Raw genomic sequence first — 19830 nt, forward strand, 5'->3', positions numbered from 1 at the left:
AACACCTCATTACCTTCTGCTGGCAGCCGCGTCGCTCTATCGTCGCTCTGAGGAGGGAAGGGGACACGCCCCCTGGTCTCCGGTGCTTCAGCCATCGCTGTGGCCATGGGGGCGTGTCCCCTTCCCTCCTCAGAGCGACGCGGCTGCCAGCAGAAGGTAATGAGGCGTTTGGGGCCGGGGAGGGGAATACGTGGCTGTGCGGAGCTTGCTCCCACAGCTGCGGATCCCGTGGGGCCGTTTGTGCGAACGGCCCCAGACCCTGCATCGGCATGATTAATGCTGATGCAGGGTCTGTCCCTTGGCTGTGCGGAAACCGCCAGAGTATATCTGATCTTTATCTAGAGATGCCAGGGGCTGAACTAGCATCTTTCTGAATACCAATCAGAAGATCTACTGCTGGGCCACTCTAGATGACAAGAAGGCGAAGGGGGAGGAGAAGTCACGATTGCCCTCTAGTCCCAGCAAAAGTATTCTTCTAAACAGTGTGAGGATTGATGCTGGAGTTTCTAGGCTGCTGGACAGCAATGAACTCAAGTCCCACTGTCAACAGCTGGGATGAAGTACAAACTGAGCACCAAGCCTGAGGTCACACAGAAGAAGCACAAACAAAAATGGGTGCTGCACGTTTATTAACTTACCTGACAGCTTCAGGCCTCGCTCCCCTACTTGGGTGCTGTACCCGTTGGGCATCCTGAGAATAGCATCATGGATCCCTGCCAACTTTGCCACAGCGTAGACCTCCTCTGCAGAGGCATTGACATTGCCGTACAAGAGGTTGTAGTAGATGGAATTGTGGAAGAGAACAGCATCCTGGGACACATGCAAGCAAAACAGCACATTTTCAACACACTTCTGAGGGATTTTGCAAAGTTCAATAGTGAATTTTCTAAAATCGTCCACTAAGTCCTTTTAAGCACGAGCCGTTTCCAGAACATTTTTAATGAGAGGTTACAGGCACTGCACAAATAATTTCACTCCAAGCAAGTGGGAAAGGCAGATGGATCGTGGGGCGGGGGGAGGATTGGCTGTGTTATTTTGGCGTAAACAGGAATGATTATATAAAGCTGAAGCACTCAAAAGCCTAGGAGACTATTACAGGAACAGCTGGGGGTAAAATGTAGACGACTGGGGAAGGCAATGGCAAAACACCCCCCAAACATAGTCTGCCTAGTGAACGTGATGAGATGTCACCCCATGGGTCAGTAATGACCTTTACCTCACTCACAGTCAGACAATGCTACACTGGCAAACAATGCCAGTTCTGGAACATTACTGCATTATTTGCAGCTACACTATCAGGATTTTACAACAGCTTCCAAATACACAGAGCACAGTACCTGCGGTACAACTCCTATGGCCTTTCTCAGGCTTTCCAAGCTGATGTTTTGTATGTTCTGGCCAGCAACGTAGATACCGCCCTTTTGCGGTTCATAGAAACGAAATAATAATCTTACTATTGTGCTTTTCCTGTGAAAGAAACACACATTTGAATCAGGCTGCTTGCTCAGCCTCCTTTTTCTGAAAAATCCACACATTAATCACGGTTTCATTTTTATTTTCAAATCAATGATGCAGAATTTTGCACGTCTGTTTACCCACCCTGACCCACTGCCTCCTACAATGGCCACTTTCCTTCCTGCAGGGACTTCAAAAGATACGCCACTGAGAACTTTCTGCCCCTCAAGGTATTCAAAGTGCACGTTATCAAAGGCGATGGTAGCAGTCTGTGGTGTGATCTGCAGGGGCGGAGCCAGCTCTTTATCCTATTAAAAGAAGAGTGCTGCTTTACACACGGCCCAGAAGGTATTTTTCATAGACCTTAACAAGCTAAACAATTGATCTACTTCAAAACAAGGAACAGGCAAATGCTTTCGCCTGAAGGAGTTAAAAGAAAAACTTGCTCTTTCAGCCACGCAGCTGACTCTTCTCTCTCTAAAGCTTAAGAACTGCTGCTGTAAAAGTCCGCTTCGAGGCAGCTTGTGGCACAATAAATTCTGCATCATTAATTAAAACAATAAACACTTCATTGCTCAGCACAGACACAGACACCCATTACCAATGGAGCTTTGACTCTAAAGAAGTTCTTTCCAAGATGGATAAGACATTTTAAAAAAACACTACTACAGTAACTACTCTTGAACTGAACATCAATTCCTTCTACAAAATTCCTCTTGGGAAGGAAATCAATTCTCAAAAGAGGCCTGAATATTGCCCCCAAGTGACCCTATTCATTCTAACACACCCTTGGCAAGGTTGTAAGAAACATTAATACTCACTTTGATTTTTGTGTCTATGCTAAGCAGAGTGAACAAGGTGTTCATGTCTATGAGAGCTTGCCTGGTCTCTCTGTACACCGTTCCCAAGAAATTAAGGGGCAGGGAAAGTTGGAACAACAATCCATTCACCATTACCAGATCACCAACAGTCAGGTTACCTTAACGACAAAGAAAAGGGGAAATGGAGTAGACCTCTGTTAAGATCAAGCAATTTTTTAGTACCTGTGATTTAGAGGTTTCACCTGCAGCAACTTTAACATAAACTATAGTTAATTCAATGCAAGTTTGCTCTCACATTTTAAAATGGAATCAGCTTACAATAGACATCTAGGTAACAGCCCTGGCCCCTGCCTGGTGGAACACTTTACCACCAGCTATCCGGGCCCTGCGGGATCTTGGAGAGTTCCGCAGGGCCGGTAAGACCGAATTGTTCCACAGGGCGTTTGGAGGGGCTGACCGCTGATGTGCGCCCTCCTCCCCCCCTTTTTACGCGCTGGGCCATTAATTTCTATGGGGCCCTCAGCTCTTTGGGTCTGTTTTCCAGGGAGGGTTTATTACGTTTTATGAAGTTTCTGTCGGATGCCGCTGTAATTTTATTTAATCCACTGTTTTAATTGGGATTTTAATGTTATTGTTGTCATTATTGTGTTGTTCACCGGCCAGAGCCCTTTGGGGGAGGGGAGGTATACAAAATTGATTATAAATAAATAAATAAAATAAAAATAACATTGCATCATCTGAGAATCCCAGCAGTACTGTACTGATACGCTTGCTTAAAAACCAACAAAAAACACCAAATATGGAAGTTGAAGAGAAATGAATTTAAAGAGTTGTCTCAAGAGGGGCAAGCAGAAATTATCTGGAAGGCGAAACTAAATTATTTGGAGGGGGAAACCACGAACTGCCATGACAAATGCCAGTGCTTCTTTGGAGGACTAATATTTTTACCAACACATACATGATGTGCCAGACTTTGCCTCAAGTCATCGTGGTTACCTGCAACAATTCCCTGACTGGCCAGCACCATGATGGCTGTTAGACCAACGCTGAAGATGACGCTTTGTCCAAAGTTAAGCAAAGCAAGAGTAGAGGTAGTCTTCAATGAAGAATTTTCATAGGACTTCAAAAACCCATCGTACCGCTGGACTTCGTACTTTTCGTTATTGAAATACTGTCAAGTATAGAAAACACAATGAGACATATTCATATTGGGCAAGTTTTGCTTCAGCACTTAATTATTCATTCATTTAGCCTTTATTTGGCATAAACAGTATAAAATCACATCTAAATTGCATCAAAATACAAGCTTGCAACATATAACAAATGCAGTTGATTCATTCATACTGTTGCTTATGGGATATTTCCAACAGAAAGTTCTCAGCCATTTCACAGAGTGTAGCATCAGAATTATTTAATAAGAGCAATAGTCTGCTTAGTTCATCCAGCTCGCTAGGTATCATAGAAAGCAACCTAGAGTATTTGACTCTAATACTTGCCGATTTGGTGAGTTAATGTTTCTAATCGATTTGCATCACACGAACACACCCTTTTGCACATTTCTAGATTGTTATATCTACCTCGTAATATGGCAGAAGGGAAAACATTGAAGCGAGCGAGTGAAAAAACTCTTCTCTGATCTGGATTGGTCAGATGATACAGATAGGAGGCCATTCTGTTATGTTGTAAGGGGATTGATAGATGTAAAGGTGAGCAAGTTTTCCTCGCTGCCAGAGTTAAATAGTTCCATTCTCTCACCAACACTTAATTAACTGAGTGCTTTATGGAGCAATATCACCAGTTTATACTTGGGACCAGCCTGACACTAGAATCTGGGCTGTTATACCAGATATTGTCACGTCCCCTTCCTGACACCAAGAGGCCAATAGCTCCTCCAGTACAACTCTTGTCTTTCCACAATATATTTTGACATTTATGCTCCTCGCTGGATTCACCTGACGAAAAGCTCCTAAAGCTGCTTGCAGTATTATCAGTATTATCAAAATTACACCACTGTGTGTGAATATGTGCATCGTATGGAAAAAACGCATACTTGTGCCAGTACAGTGCAATACACTGGCACAAGGAGTGCACCAATAAGGTGATGTGAAGGCAGGCATAACAGGAGCGGGAAAGAGCAAAGGCAAGAGGTGGGCCACATTTGATGAACTCAAGAACAAAAAAAGGAGGCACTGGACAGTTAGGCAGTTAAGTAATTTATAGCAACAAACAGCAAGGAGTGGGTTGCTTGAGGGACCAAAATCCACATGTATTGATGGTAGAAAGCGATAAGAGGTGCTGTACCTGTAGCACAGGACAGCTGGATTCCATCCCACACATTCTCCTGAACTGCTTATTATACCAAGAACTCCGATCCAGCCTGTTATCCCAAGCTATAGACCAGTGATGGCGAACCTATGGCACGGGTGCCAGAGGTGGCACTCGGAGCCCTCTCTGTGGGCACCCGCACACAGAGTTTGTCATGTGGGGGACGGAAAATCACCCCCCCCCCCCACATACACACATCTAGGCTGGCCTGGGCCACTGAGCACGATGTGCACGCACCACGGTGAGCAGGGAGGACTCGGCTGGCAGGCCTGGTGCCTGTGCTCCAGATGGCTGCTGCCCGAGGGGGGGGGGGGCGCAGAGGAGGCAGAGATGCTAGAGAGGCACAGAGCAGTGCGCACAGGACTTGCTGGAGGCTAGAGCAGGCTGGCCCCTGCTCGAGCATGTGGGGCGGAGGAAGAGGGAGCCAACAGGTTTTTTCTAAACTAAAACCTCAGCATTCAGGTTAAATTGCCGGGTTGGCACTTTGCGATAAATAAGTGGAGTTTGGGTTGCAATTTGGGCACCCAGTCCCAAAAAAGTTCGCCATCACTGCTATAGACCCTATGATTGATTATACTGAATCAGATAAAGTAGCTACGCTTTTTAATTGTCAGGATTTTCATTGTTGCCTTATAGTGGCAAAGTTTTTGTCAGAAGTTTGAAAACTGAATGTATGACGAACGCGAAGGTTTTTACTATTCACTTTTTAACTGGAACTGTATTTTTATACTATCGTGTATATGCCAGTAAAGGCTTATTGAATTGATTTGATTGATTGGTAGAAAATACAGGTTTTTGAAGGGTTGTAGGCATTTTCAATACTCAGTGACCTCTTCTTGACTTGAGTTCTGGTATGTCTAACTTTCAGTATCCATTATGGAGTATGACTTTCAGAAACTACAGACAAGCAAGTGTAGCTGGGAGAATGCTTGCTCGAAATGGACTGCAGTTCGTTTGACAAACAATTCAAGAGAGATGCATCCTTTTTCTACAGAAAGCAAAACTTGAATAACAAATGTAGGCTTTTCAACCACATTTTCGTAGTATGGAAACATCTTGAAGAGGCTCTGTGAATACAGCAAACACTGAAAGCCTAAACATATGAACATTCTAGAAAGCAACTCAAGTTGGGGGTCAGTCCTTAAATCAAAGACGGCAAATAAAAATTCCAGTCATTCTTAAACCAAAGGGAGGAAATACATGCCCTTTTCAATAAATTCATAGTAAAGGGAGAGAATGAATGACACTAGGATATGAAATGACTCACCTTCACAGTTTCATAGTTCAGCAGTGAGTCAATTGCAGCATTACCTGCATCATTATCTGCTTTGTTCATTTCTATCCTAAATTTAGTCCTGCAAAACAAAAGGTTCACACAGGAGTATTGTTATAGCAGTCTCACAAATTAATTAAACCAGCTCAGTTACAGGAAAAGCCTTACCTCCACTGCGTAACTCCTATTGTATACATTGTGTAAGCTCCCAGTGTCCCCAGGCTTACTAGCGCAAACTGTGCTCCGCATTTATAATACTGGAGGGAGGGGAAAAAGGATAATGTCAATAATTTATTTACTTGAAACATTTATATGCCACTCACCCAGCTGAAAAGGTTTGAGACAGCTCCCAACAAATCATTAAAATCTAATAAAATAGAAAAGGCCCTTCATAAAAAGACAACACAAATGATCTAACAAGAAACTAGAGTGTGTAGGCAGCGGCAAAGAAATCCACAATAACATATACTAAATGCAGATTAGAAAGATCTATATAAAGTATCACTACAATTAATACCAGGAAAAAATAAAACTAGAGTGAAAAAAGAAAACATTAGAAACACCAGTAGTGATGCAGCTAAGAAGAATACACACACATCCTCTGACTGTTTATTTAAAGCATTTTTAGCCTCTGCCTATCTACAAAATTATGGCCCTTAAAGCAGGGGCGTAACGAGGCAAACTGTAGCCCTGGGCAAAACCTGAGTTGGATGCCCCCCCATGGGTTTTCAGGGTATCAACTGGAAACTGTCCTTATGGGACCCCCCAAGTTTGGTGCAGTTTGGTTCAGGGGGGTAAAAGTTATGGACCCTCAAAACTTGTTAGCTCCCATTGGAAAGGGCTGATGGGAATTGTAGTCCATAACATCTGGAGTGCCAAAGGTTCTCCACCACTGGTTTAGCGGGTCCAAAGTTATGGACCCTCAAAGGGGGTGCCCCATCCCCCATTCTTTGCTAAGGAGATGGGGGCTACTCTTTTGAGGGTCCAATAACTTTGGTCCCCCTGAACCAAACTGCACCAAACTTGGGGGGTGCCATCATCTCCAGATGATACCCTGAAATTTTGGTGCCGAAACGTCCACAAATGCACCCCCTGCAGGAACAAGGATCTTTGATCTGCATTGAGTTTTCTGCATTGCTGTCAATGGAGGTTGCAGGCTGGGGGGGCACATTTCTGAAGGCACAGTCTCAAAACTTTCATGATCTCATAAGGGGACTGCCCTAATGATACCCCCCAGGTTTGGTGCAGTTTGGTTCAGGGGGGTCAAAGTTATGGACCCTCAAAACTTTAGCCCCCATCTCCTATTAGCTCCCATTGGAAACAATGGGGGATGGGGCATCCCCTTTGGGAGTCCATAACTTTGGACTTCCTGAATCCAACCTCACCAAACTTGGTGGGTAGCATAAGGACAGTCTCCTGATGATACACTGAAAATTTGGTGCCACTAGCCTAAAAGGTGCGCTTCCTGCAGGCCAAAAATGGAAAACCACTAAAATACCCAAAAACGAACTCTGCATTTTGATGCCCCCCACAAGGTGATGCCCTGGGCAGCTGCCCACCTTGCCCAAAGGGCATTACGCCTATGCCTTAAAGCAGCAAACAGGGGAAAGGGCAGTAAATTAAAAAAACAGTCATCCTCTTTGCCACATGTGACAGAAGTACCCCAAACAGGGCCTAGGAGAGGATGTCGTGGTAAAGGAGGGTCATATGCAATTAGAGTTCCTGAAGGTAGACTGGTTTCAAGACACACACACACAAAATGAACTGAACCTGAAAGCAAATTGGGAGCCAGTCTAGTTGGAACAAAAGTGGAGTGACACAGTTCCTACCATGCACTCTAGTCAGTGAGGTTGCTGCAATACTCCTCACCAACAGTAAAATCTGGACAGCTCTCAAGGGCAGCCTCACATAGAGCATATTGCAGTAATCTAATCTAGATGTTACTGGGAATGCACCACAGTGGCCAAACTCTTTTTGCCCAGGAAAAGCTGCAGCTGTCTCACCAGTATTTCTGACGACCTCCATGCTTGCTTATCCAACAGAAGTTCTGGGCCCCAGCACCCCCAAGTTATGAACCTTCTAGACCAGTGGTGGTGAACCTATGGCACGGGTGCCAGAGGTGGCACTCAGAGCCCTCTCTGTGGGCATGTGTGCACAGAGTTTGTCATGGAGGGGGGCGGAAAATTGCCTCCCTTACACATCTAGGCTGGCCTGGGCTGCTGGGTATGACGTGTAGGTATCTCTGTTAAGTGCTGTTAAACCCCACTGACTTTCTTGGGAAGAACTAAAGCGCAATCCTTTACATGAGAGTAAGCTCAGTTGCTGGCAATGGGGCTTGCTTCTAAACCCTCCTAGGGTCATGATTCATCCATTTGAAGTGTTGCACAGTTGCTTCAAGGCAAAGCCACCGACTACCCCCAATCTTACTCCCTTAAAGCCAACCATTTTTTTCTAAACTAAAACCTCAGTATTCAGGTTAAATTGCCATGTTGGCACTTTGCGATAAATAAGTGGGTTTTGGGTTGCAGTTTGGGCACCCCGTCTCAAAAAGGTTCACCATCACTGTTCTAGACTATCATTCTAAGGCCGTGGTGGCGAACCGATGGCACACCAGATGTTCATGGACTACAATTCCCATCAGCCCGATAGGAATTGTAGTCCATGAACATCTGGAGTGCCATAGGTTCACCACCGCTGTTCAAAGGTAATGGATGTTTAAGGCCTGCTATTTTAGAAAGACAATGTGGGTTGAGTGTCAAAGACTTGGAAGATGCAAGTTCAAATCCTCACTATTTAACTGAGGAGCTTACTAGCCAACTCAGGGCCAATTTCTTTCAGCCTAGCCGAGGAGAGTTTCTTTCAGCCTAGTTTTTTCAGCCCAGATTCTGTGATTTTTGGAGGAAGAAGGGCGGGATAACAATGTGCCAAACAGATAAAATTGAGGTGGCAATATAAACGATCAAAACTCTGAAACAGAAAAGGGAAATAATTCTCTACAAGTCAAGATGAAGTGAAGCAAACAGGAGAGCAGAGAGACAGGCAGGGATAGAAAATAATCTAATCTGTTTGATGCTAGACACAATCGGCCCTTCCCAGAGGCTGATATTTCCTCCAATGAAGCCACATGCAACTCTTGCATGTGCAAAGTCTGCCTGTGGCTGAGTCCTCACCTGAAACAGGTGGGGTAGCTTAAAGTGAAGTGCTGCAGGAACACATGAAACAGCTGACTGAATCAAAACCGTTAATCTTGACATATGTTCCAATTATTTCAAGTGTAATCAGGCCCATTCATGAGCTAAAACCATTCCCATCTCTGCCTCTCATCTCATGAACAGATGGACATTTGGACGGTGAGCGTACTTTAGAGGCGGTTGTCGCCGTTAAGGGTTTGAATGCTGTGGTTTGGGCTACTCGCATGATCCTAAGCGCACACTCATTATCAATGAAGCATGGGAGTTAGCCACTGTGGGTAGAGAGTGACTGAAACAGGTGCTTAGGAATGTGATCTAAGAAAAGTAATGAGGAATTTCTGGGTTGTTTTTCATGGTTGGGTTGCACCAGCAAAGACTCTTGTTTCCTTTCGGGGCTTTTCCCCCAGTCACCAGTGATATGGTAGTGATAGGCCAGTGGTGGCAAACCTTTGGCACTCCAGATGTTATGAACTACAATTCCCATCAGCCCCTGCCACCATGGCCAATTGGCCATGCTTGTACCCACAGGCTAACAATGAAGACTTCAAAAAATTAGTTCTCCCACTGGAGTGGCAATTTACTTTTAAGTAACCCAAATAAATTTATAATTTTACAAACAGTAACCAAATGTTTTGGAAAATTGTTTTCATTCTCCCATTGGAGTAATATATATAAACAAAAGCTAGAACGGCACGGCAAAGTAATCTCAATGTAAATATAACAGCTAGCCAGATTCTAGATAATTAACCAACTGGCCTCGTTAAACTTCACGGCTGTTAAAGGCAGGTCAGGGTTTTTCAAATACAATAATGGTTACAATCAGTGAGGACAACGCTCTGCAATGGGTTTGTTCTTATGCCTCTCGAAATGTCCTCACTGATTGTATGAGATTACTTTGCCGTGCCATTCTAGCTTTTGTTTATATATATTACTCCAATGGGAGAATGAAAACAATTTTCCAAAACATTTGATTACTGTTTGTAAAATTATAAATTTATTTGGTTTACTTAAAAGTAAATTGCTACTCCAGTGGGAGAACTAATTTTTTGAAGTCTTCATTGTTAGCCTGTGGGTACAAGTTTTCTTCATTTTCACTTTTGTGTGTACCTTCCCCTCTTGCTTAGCAATTGGCCATACTGGCAGGGGCTGATGGGAATTGTAGTCCATAACATCTGGAGTGCCAAAGGTTCGCCATCATGGTGATAGGCCTTACCCCCAAGCTTTGGCATATCATTACTTAGCATAATGTAATGATCAGGAACACCATGACCCATTTATTCCAATAGTAGTGCTACGTATGTGATCAGGTTTTAAAAAATGCTTTATTTTGGGTAGACCACATCTGATGTCTTCTGTTCCCGGCCTGAGATTTAAGTGCACAATGTACGGCGTTATTTCACTGAAAGCATGCCTAATTTTAGCAGTGGATGGTATATACACATACGCAACACACAAATAGCTTTCATATGGCTTACATCATATAAAACCTCTGAGGTGAGTGTTCCAGTGGGCTGGGGGTGAACAACTAACCTCTGGCCCACTGCAACCACACTTAGGAGCAGCAGTGGCGTAGGAGGTTAAGAGCTCGTGTGTCTAATCTGGAGGAACCGGGTTTGATTCCCAGCTCTGCCGCCTGAGCTGTGGAGGCTTATCTGGGGAATTCAGATTAGCCTCTACACTCCCACACACGCCAGCTGGGTGACCTTGGGCTAGTCACAGCTTCTTGGAGCTCTCTCAGCCCCACCTACCTCACAGGGTGTTTGTTGTGAGGGGGGAAGGGCAAGGAGATTGTACGCCCCTTTGAGTCTCCTACAGGAGAGAAAGGGGGATATAAATCCAAACTCTTCTTCTACTTTCCAGTAATACTCAGAAAACCCATTTTTAAAAAACTAGCGGCACACATAATTACCAGCAAGAAGTGGGGGCTATAAATATGATTCTGCAAGGTCAGATATTACATCTTCATTACTTGCACTTTTGGGATTTTGGTGTGGATAATTCTTCAGTATTAAAACAGGATCCAAGTTGTAAAGGGTGTCATTTTTAATTAAGACTCTATTAAAATTGTTGCTTGGCAAGCTAATTTGGAAGCTGAAATTAAACCCAGAACTAAAAGTATCATTTTAAACAGTGCAGTTTGGAATCAGTCATGGATTTCAAAGGGCCCTGGTGGGCATTCAGTCAGCTGTCTTGCTTACGATACATCTTGGCTTAGACAATTTCACACTCAAATAATGGTCAACCAAGTTGCTGCTATTATTGATAAAGCACCATCTATATGGGTCATTCATCAAAGTGACCAAAGCTGTTTATTAATTTCAAAAGTTAAAAGGAAGACATACCAAAATTCCACTAACGAGTGCCACTTCAAACAAGGTGGGTCCCAAATTGAATACTAAAGCACTGAGAACGAAACTGATGCCTCGCGTTCCGCGGTCAATGGCTTTTGACAATGCTCCAGTCCGCTTGCTAAGGTGGAAACTCAAGTCCAGATTATGCAGGTGGAGAAAGACATTCTTTGCTATCCTTCTAATGGAGTTCTGGGCAACCTTCCCAAATACAGCATTTCTAGCTTCATTAAATAAAGCAGCTCCCGCTCGTGAAAGGCCATCTGGGGAGGGGGAGAAAAAAATCAAGATTAAAAGAGTGTCCCTTATTAAACTGCTCTTCAATAAGATCTTGATGAATATTTAGGACAATTTTTTTCTTGATATGTTTGTTTTGTCAGTGTTATTTAAATTACCTACCTCTTTGCTTTTATTAGACTGAACCTTCAAAGACATTTCTAGTTAAGGTTTTATTGATATCAAGCTTCACTGGCAGACTTTTTTTAAAAAAAGCTCAGAAAGTGAACTCTCTAAATGGATTATTTCTATAGTTTGGTTCAGAAATGGTAGCATAATTGAATTAAAAACCATCACAGGACTCTAGGACTAGATGTCAACCAAAAACCCCCCACCGAGTAATCACCACCCAAAATGCATAGCAGTGTTAACAGAGAAAAGGTCATGGGCATTAACGTTCCAAAACCTCTCAGAAGGAAGTTGGCACCTGTCAACTGATTAAAGAATCATACTTACAGCCAATCAGAACAGCGGTTGCCATGGTTGCCACTGTATTTGGTGCATCATTCAGGTTCAGAACATTTCCAGACATCTGGTTGAGGTTATCCACTGCATACTTAAACATGAAGGGAACCACTATATTCATAGCCTGAAACACACACACACACAAAGCCAACCAATTAGACAAGATGCGCTAAAATGTTTGCTTATAAATATTTCCCCTTGAATTAGCCACAATTATGATATCTGATGATAAATTACTTAGTGGGATGACTCCAGACTTGAGAGGTAACTGGCATTGCATTAGTAAGAGGTACAGCTGGTAAGTGCTGGTTTCCCACTGTCAGCGTATAAAAACCGGTTTTCTTCTCAACTAAACAGTTCACTGAGCATGTACTTTGGTTCATTCTGGAGGTTTGATAGAATGGTGGCAAGGCTGAGAAACTAGCAAGGCTCATCTACACAGTATACATGTACATTACATACATTAAGTTACAAGGAGTCATCAGAGACGGTTTAGAGCATTTCAACTGGAAATATAGAACAGAGTACAATAGTTTTTCTTTGCAGGCAGATACTGTCCAGAAGGACCAAGGTCAGAACATATAAAGCAGGAGCCATCACAAAAGTATTTTCATTTGATGACTCCAAACCGTCATTTGACGACACCAACCAAACGGACACCATCAGCTCAGTTCAAAAAATGTACCCCTTTCTCATGAAATGATATTTCTAAAGAACAAGGCTTTACAGTTCCATAACTTAAGGTGGGAAAGTGATGAACACTTGATGGCTGTTAAAATGCGACACTTCAAAGCTCCAGTCAAACTGGAGACTGGTCAGCTGTTGGCACTGGTCGTGCATAAAGATTAACATGATATGTTTTACACACAGGCACCTCTGAAGTTGCAGCATCATGGTAGCACTAGCTGACACAGTTTGTGGCAGTGAGAATATGTACAGAACTTGGTAGACACTAGGACCCAAAAGGAGCATTCCAAAACAAAGATGGTCCAGCATGTGGCGAATAAAGTTACCATTTTGATGTTTTCTTTTGGTGAAACAGAGTATAGTACAGGGGTAGGGAACCTGCGGCTCTCCAGATGTTCAGGAACTGCAATTCCCATCAGCCTCTGTCAGCATGGCCAATTGGCCATGCTGGTAGGGGCTGATGGGAATTGTAGTTCCTGAACATCTGGAGAGCCGCAGGTTCCCTACCCCTGGTATAGTAAATACAACAGCATCTCAAATATTATTATCAAGTTATTTATGGTCTGTCTTTCTTACTGAGACTCAAGGTGGATTACAAAGTGTAAGTCAAGTACAATCAACAAGATGGGAAATCCAATGAGCAGTATAATAGAGTTTGGACTACTGAAACTTGGGGGAAAAAAATCCCAAAATCTCAAAACAGCTAAAAACAAAGCTTGACCTTTTAAACACAATACGTTAAGTGGTGTAGAACGATCTAGTCAGCAGCATACTTGCAGTAAGATGTAGCAATACAGTAATATAAGACAGTGTCTTATATTAATTTTTGCTCCCAAAGATGCGCTATGTCTTATTTTCAGGGGATGTCTTATTTTTCTGTGTTCTGTTCGTCGGGCATGCTTCCAAACAAAAATTTTGCTATGTCTTACTTTTGGGGGATGCCTTATATTTCGCACTTCAGCAAAACCTCTACTACGTCTTATTTTTAGGGGATGTCTTATATTCGGGGAAACAGGGTAGGTCACAGTCCCTATCCCTTAACCAATGCAACTTTCTGACCATTTAATGACATTGCTACAGCAGAGGGCTTCCTTAAGAACACAATTCCCCTTACACGAGGGGGAAAGAGTTTTACAACCTTCCTTTCCAGAAACTATGCTGCTCGCAGGAGCTGTCATTTGAATGAGTAAATCAGTTGCAGTTAAATTATGAATTGGTTCTAAATTATTGACTTATTTCGCTAGATTCAAAATTCAAGACAGCTAACAGGGGGGAAAAAGCAAGCCAAACAAAAAGTAATAAGCTTGCATTACTATGACAGGAATCAAGGGATTCTGGAACTGCAGCCTATTCAGGAAAAACAAAAGGACAGCCATGCAGAACGGAAATTAAACCCAAGCTTAGGGAACCAAATAGCCACACGACACAAAGCAAAGACGCCTCGTGAAAACTGATGTGCTGAAAAATTCTTCATGGGGCTTTTCTAAAAAGATGTGCTCCAAAATTCTCAAAAGCAGAAGCTGATAAAATGTCTCCCACTCCCCTAAAAAAAGGAAAGATTGAGATATTACCTTTCTCTATCTACCCCCAACACAACCAGCTGCAACTGGTGACAGAGGGAATCACTTGCAATGGAGAAGGAGCAATAGCCAGGTATGTGTGGCCAGGAACCTCCTTTCCCCTTGCAGATCGCCTGATGCCCCCCCCCCCCCCTTGCAGCAGAAGGGCAACAAGCAATGAGGTGGAGGGAAGCTGGGCCCTCCCACAGAAACCCACTGGCGTAGGAGGTTAAGAGCTCCTGTATCTAATCTGGAGGAGCCGGGTTTGATTCCCCGCTCTGTCGCCTGAGCTGTGGAGGCTTATCTGGGGAATTCAGATTAGCCTGGGCACTCCCACACACGCCACCTTGGGCTAGTCACAGCTTCTCAGAGCTCTCTCAGCCCTGCCCACCTCACAGGGTGTTTGTTGTGAGGGGGGAAGGGCAAGGAGATTGTCAGCCCCTTTGAGTCTCCTGCAGGAGAGGAAGGGGGGATATAAATCCAAACTCCTCCTCCTCCTCCTCTTCTTCTTCTTCCCCTTTAACCCTCCCTCCCCGCTGTTCAGAGGCAGCTGGTTTAAGGGGCGTTAAATGTCTGGCTCTACTATTCAGCACCAACATATTACAATTATACAAAAATCCCTACAGAATTCTCCTGTTTAAGTTTCCACAATCACCAAATGCGGACAGAAAAAAACAAACAATTTATTGTAAACTGGGGGAAAAAAAACCCCAACTTCACAGGTATTGAGCTCCAAGGAATTGAAGGCATGTTTTTAAAGTTTTAAGGCCCTGTAACTGCTCCGGAATCTTAATTTCCAAATATGCCTTTCAGATAGGAAAAAAAGAAGGCTGGTCAACTCCCTTTGGTGGTACTTGCCTAGAAACTCAATTTTCATCCATAGTTTTGTTTTTAATAAGGTACAACACCCCCCACCATCTGCATTACATTGCAAAGGCTGTCATTTAAAGGAAGTAAAACAGGTTTTCCTGGGAGATCCTATTCCACAGAAATGGAATTTATTGTAACGCAGCTTGTCCTGATTTGCTGTACATTCCCTGAAGCCCCTTTGCAGCCATTTTGCTTTTTGAAAGCAGCAACATGGTATGATTTAAGCTACATTTAAAGCAGCTACAGCTCTACTTCTACAGTTAAGAGGCTGGAGCTCTTCAAGTCCTCTTCTGAACCTGCAATTAAATTAATTGGCATTACTCTACAGTTCCACGGGAGTATTTCCTTCCCCTCCAGCAGAGACCTACCTTTAATGCCATCTCAACGAAATTCAACATTAGTGTTTCAGGTCACAGCCACATTCACTCCCAGAGGGTGAAGCCAGGAATCAGAGTGAAGAAGCCGGCATTAAATCTCATTAACAACCAACCGGCTCGAGTACCCACCATCTCCCCCCCCGCCCCCGTTCCCCATTAAAAACAAGATGTTGGTTCTAGCATATTTTGCCCCCAGATACTAAGACATGTCCTTTGTATTAACTTTAATAATCTTGGCCAGGATCCTAAAAGCTACTCTGGAAATGCCTAAAAGGATCACCTGTTCTTACTTCTCCATCATATCCATACCACAAATTGCTTTTGAATCACCTGGTGGCTTTCCAAAGCCCTTTGCTAGGCCACCTGGAGAGCTATTAAGAAATAGAAACTCAAAGCCTCCTTGGGCAAGCACAGATAGTACTCCAGCCTCTGAACCCAGGGCCATGTTAACATAGGTGGCAACAGACTAGATAATCTAAAATCATCTGGGCTGGATCATACCAATCATCACTCTAGGTTACCCTACTGTTCCAGATGGGAGCCAACCAAATGACCTTGGAAGTCCTACTAGACCAGTGATGGCGAGCCTTTTCGAGACCGAGTGCCCAAATTGCAACCCAAAACCCACTTATTTATCGCAAAGTGCCAACACGGCAATTTAACCTGAATACTGAGGGTTTAGTTTAGAAAAAACTGTTGGCTCTGAGGCACGTGTTACTCAGAAGTAAGATTAGTGAAGCAACGGTGCAACTCTTCAAATAGGTGAATCACGATCCTAGGAGGGTTTACTCAGAAGCAAGCCCCATTGCCAGCAACCGAGTTTACTCCCAGGTAAAGGATCATGCCCAGGCCAGCCTAGATATGTGTGTGTGTGTGTGTGCGGGGGGTGATTTTCCACCCCCCTCCCACATGATGAACTCTGTGCGCCAGTGCCCACAGAGAGGGCTCTGAGTGCCACCTCTGGCACCAGTGCCATAGGTTCGCCACCACTGTACTAGACAGACCAATGCCTCCCCAACAATGGAATTCATGTGGTGACTCACAGGGTCAGAATTTAAAATGACCTGGACAGATTACAGAGCTGGGGAAAAACTAACAAAATAAATGTCAACAGAGATAAATGTCAGATACTACACTTAGGGAGAAAAAATGAAATGCACAGATTGGGCGACACCTGGCTTGACATACATGTGAAAGAGATCTTAGTAGACCACAAACTGAACATAAGTCAGTAGTGTGATGCGGCAGTCAAGAAATCCAATTCAGTTCTGGGCTGTACCAATAGGAGTACAGTGTCTCGATCAAGAGACGTAATATCACGGGTGCTAAGACAGAGTAGGGACATCAGCTCGCACGCCTCTCTCCAGTGCTGGATAGATCTGTAATTTTGCTAGTACAAAACTAAGGCATTTATAACTTTTAAATTCCATAAATATGTCAAATACCGCAATTTTATATACTGTTAAAGTCACAGACGATGCACTTATCTGGTGCAGCTGTAAATTAAGATACAGGAATTCACGATTCAAACTGGAGGCATCACTGTACACCAGGGGTCTGCAACCTACGGCTCTCCAGATGCTCATGGACTACAATTCCCATCAGCCCCATGCTGGCAGGGGCTGATGGGAATTGTAGTCCATGAACATCTGGAGGGCTGCAGGTTGCAGACCCCTGCTGTACACCTACCAAAACAAAGGGGATCAGGCCACAGGCCTGCATGTGCAGCACAACCCCATCAATCTGCAGAATAATTTGGCCTGGCAGGTTTAGGACTAACTAGGGCTTTGCTACTAACCAGGATTTGAAGCTGATGCTAACCCTTAAAGATGACTTATGGCCGGCAGGAAGGCACAGGTAAGCAATCCCAGAGCCCAATTCCCTTCGCTGCAACTTACAAATCTACCTTTACAACCAAACCAGAGAAATAACAACCCCAGGAGCAGGGGCTCTAACTAACCTCTGCCACTCCAAAGGAGGGAGAATGGTGGTTGGTTGGAGAGGAGTTTTCGGGCTTCTCTGGATTGTATAAATCAGTGAGAAGATTTTTCATTAAAAGACCCTTCCCCCAAGGGTTCATAAGGCTGGATCTAGCTAAATGAGTTCAGGTATTACATTGACACATCCCTCGTTGATCAGGTAGATATGAGATACCGAGGAGGCAAATGTGTTATCCATTTTAACTTCCCTTGGCACACGGTATACACGCTTTGCACTTTCTGCCAATCTCTCCGCTCCGAGGTAGAAAATTAACAGTCGGTTGCGACACAGATACTGTGAAAGATAAATGTGACTCATAAATAATGGAAGCTCAGCCCATGAGCAAAAAGGCCAAAAAAAAAAAAAAGAAGTCTGCAGACGTGACAGGAAATGACACCAGCTCTTATCAAAGCCACAAATGTAATCCAGCTACTACAGATACAGGCAAGCTGATTCCCAGCCCAGCTAACATGAAGGGCTTAAGCCAATTTAGACCACCAGTGTTATAGATGTTTAATTCCAAGTGCTTCGTGTTTAACTGCACTGCGGACTGGGCTGTCAAGTATGTCAAGGGGAGGGAAGGGTTTCAGTGAGGAGAGTCTATGAGCAATGCTTCACGGTCCCATGCCCCCCCCCCCCCAGTATTTCTCGATACTCTGGCTGATTCCAAATCAGAGCACAGCTGCCAAGTCTGTTTTAGGCACTATCCCTGTTCTACGAGAGCTGCACATTATCAAAGCCCCCAGCAGTGCTCAGTAGCTTGGGAAATTTTTATTTCCCTTGTCCTTTTCTCCCACTTCCACATCTGCTTCTTCCCTTCCCCAAGGATGCTGTGGTCACTATTGCCAGAGTACAAATACTAGAATTTAAAAAGTTTTTACAAACAGCCAATCAGATATCCAATGGCCAGTCAGAACTCCTGCTGGGTAAGAGTCCTGCATGGCCTCGCCCACTTTTTAAAAACACTTGGGGAGAGCCAGGAAAGGTGTTGGTTGACACCAGGGGCGCCTATGGAGACCACACTGGGGTCCTGTTTGAATTACTCCTTAAAAGGGCAAGGAAAAGCAGGCAGCAAATCCAGTGGCAGACAGGTAGCTAACAGAGAACCAGGTTTATGCACTGTTACCAATTGCAGCTGCGACCAGTTGAGGCAACAGAGTTATACCAGGTCACACAAAACATTTTATACTCCCACTGAAATACAAGCTCTGGGCGGGGTGTGTGGGGTGTGGGGGTGGGGGTGGAGATCATCGTAAGCTGCCTTCTTAAAAATTCTTTTCCTTCCATCCTAGTGACTGGTGGGTTTTAAAGGAAGAGCAGCAGCACTCTCCTTGCTGTTTAGGGGGCGGGTGGGGGGTGAGAACAAAGACAAAGAGTTAGCAAAGGCATCTTTCTTATTCAATTTCTGTACGCTATTTACGTGGTTCTCTCAAAAAGAGTGACCTTCCTGGCCACTGCCCTGCACTATGGGACAAAGTCAAGATGTATTCTATTGCCTTCCCAACATGTTTTGTAGAGCAGGACTTCAGTGCAATCACCCGGCTTCTTTCCAAGAAGAGAAACAGCCTGAAAATTACTGAATGTGGAAGCCTGATGTTGAGCAGCTAATATCCCTGCCTCAAGCACATCCATCCCATTAAAACTGTGAAGACACCACGGGTGAGATGCAAACATACCCTTTCATATTGCTAAAACAACTCAATAAATTGGTTTGCTTTTACGAGGGCATGTTTTATTGGTGAAACACCTATGTGTGTTTACAGTGTTAGAAGTTGTTTTGCGCTTGCAGTAGACGTAAAGCCCAGAGAAAGGTGTGTTGTTCATGTGTGTGGGTGTAGAGGGGGGAACTAGGGATTGGCCTGGGCGTCAAATGGGCGGCAGACCGAAAAAGTTTGGGGACCACTGATTCAACATCTAACTGACTACATAAATCAGCAACAAAATGCATGACTGAATTGAAAACGAGTCCACTGACCTTGCCAAGATTTCGCTGGATGAGATTCTGAGCTTATACTGTATCAGCAAACTGCTTGCTATCATTACTACAACTGAACACTACCTGAATGTCAACAAGCGTCACGCAGAAACAGCAGACAGCCCTTGCAACCTATGCTAAGCTCGGCAAAGTAATGAGCAAGGGTTAGGAACTAAAGCAACCAATTAATAATGGTGCCAGAGCAGGGGAAAAATAACATCCTGAACA

The 19830-nt window shown here is 44.0% G+C and overlaps 1 protein-coding gene across 3 annotated transcripts in view; it reads right to left on the reverse strand.

Annotated features, from left to right (window-relative positions):
- The window catches only part of ABCB7 (ATP binding cassette subfamily B member 7), an 83335-nt gene that overhangs the window by 28045 nt on the left and 35460 nt on the right, over positions 1–19830 (reverse strand). For all 3 annotated transcript variants that reach the window (XM_048514732.1, XM_048514734.1, XM_048514733.1), the window contains 9 exons: positions 12146–12278; positions 11408–11676; positions 6043–6131; positions 5869–5956; positions 3273–3447; positions 2277–2434; positions 1600–1763; positions 1338–1467; positions 639–810 (listed from right to left, as the gene is read on the reverse strand). In XM_048514732.1, coding sequence (XP_048370689.1) covers positions 639–810; positions 1338–1467; positions 1600–1763; positions 2277–2434; positions 3273–3447; positions 5869–5956; positions 6043–6131; positions 11408–11676; positions 12146–12278 — 1378 coding nt within the window. The remainder of the gene's footprint in view (positions 1–638; positions 811–1337; positions 1468–1599; positions 1764–2276; positions 2435–3272; positions 3448–5868; positions 5957–6042; positions 6132–11407; positions 11677–12145; positions 12279–19830) is intronic.

This window comes from Sphaerodactylus townsendi, linkage group LG13 (assembly GCF_021028975.2).
Source record: "Sphaerodactylus townsendi isolate TG3544 linkage group LG13, MPM_Stown_v2.3, whole genome shotgun sequence".
NCBI lineage: Eukaryota > Metazoa > Chordata > Lepidosauria > Squamata > Sphaerodactylidae > Sphaerodactylus > Sphaerodactylus townsendi.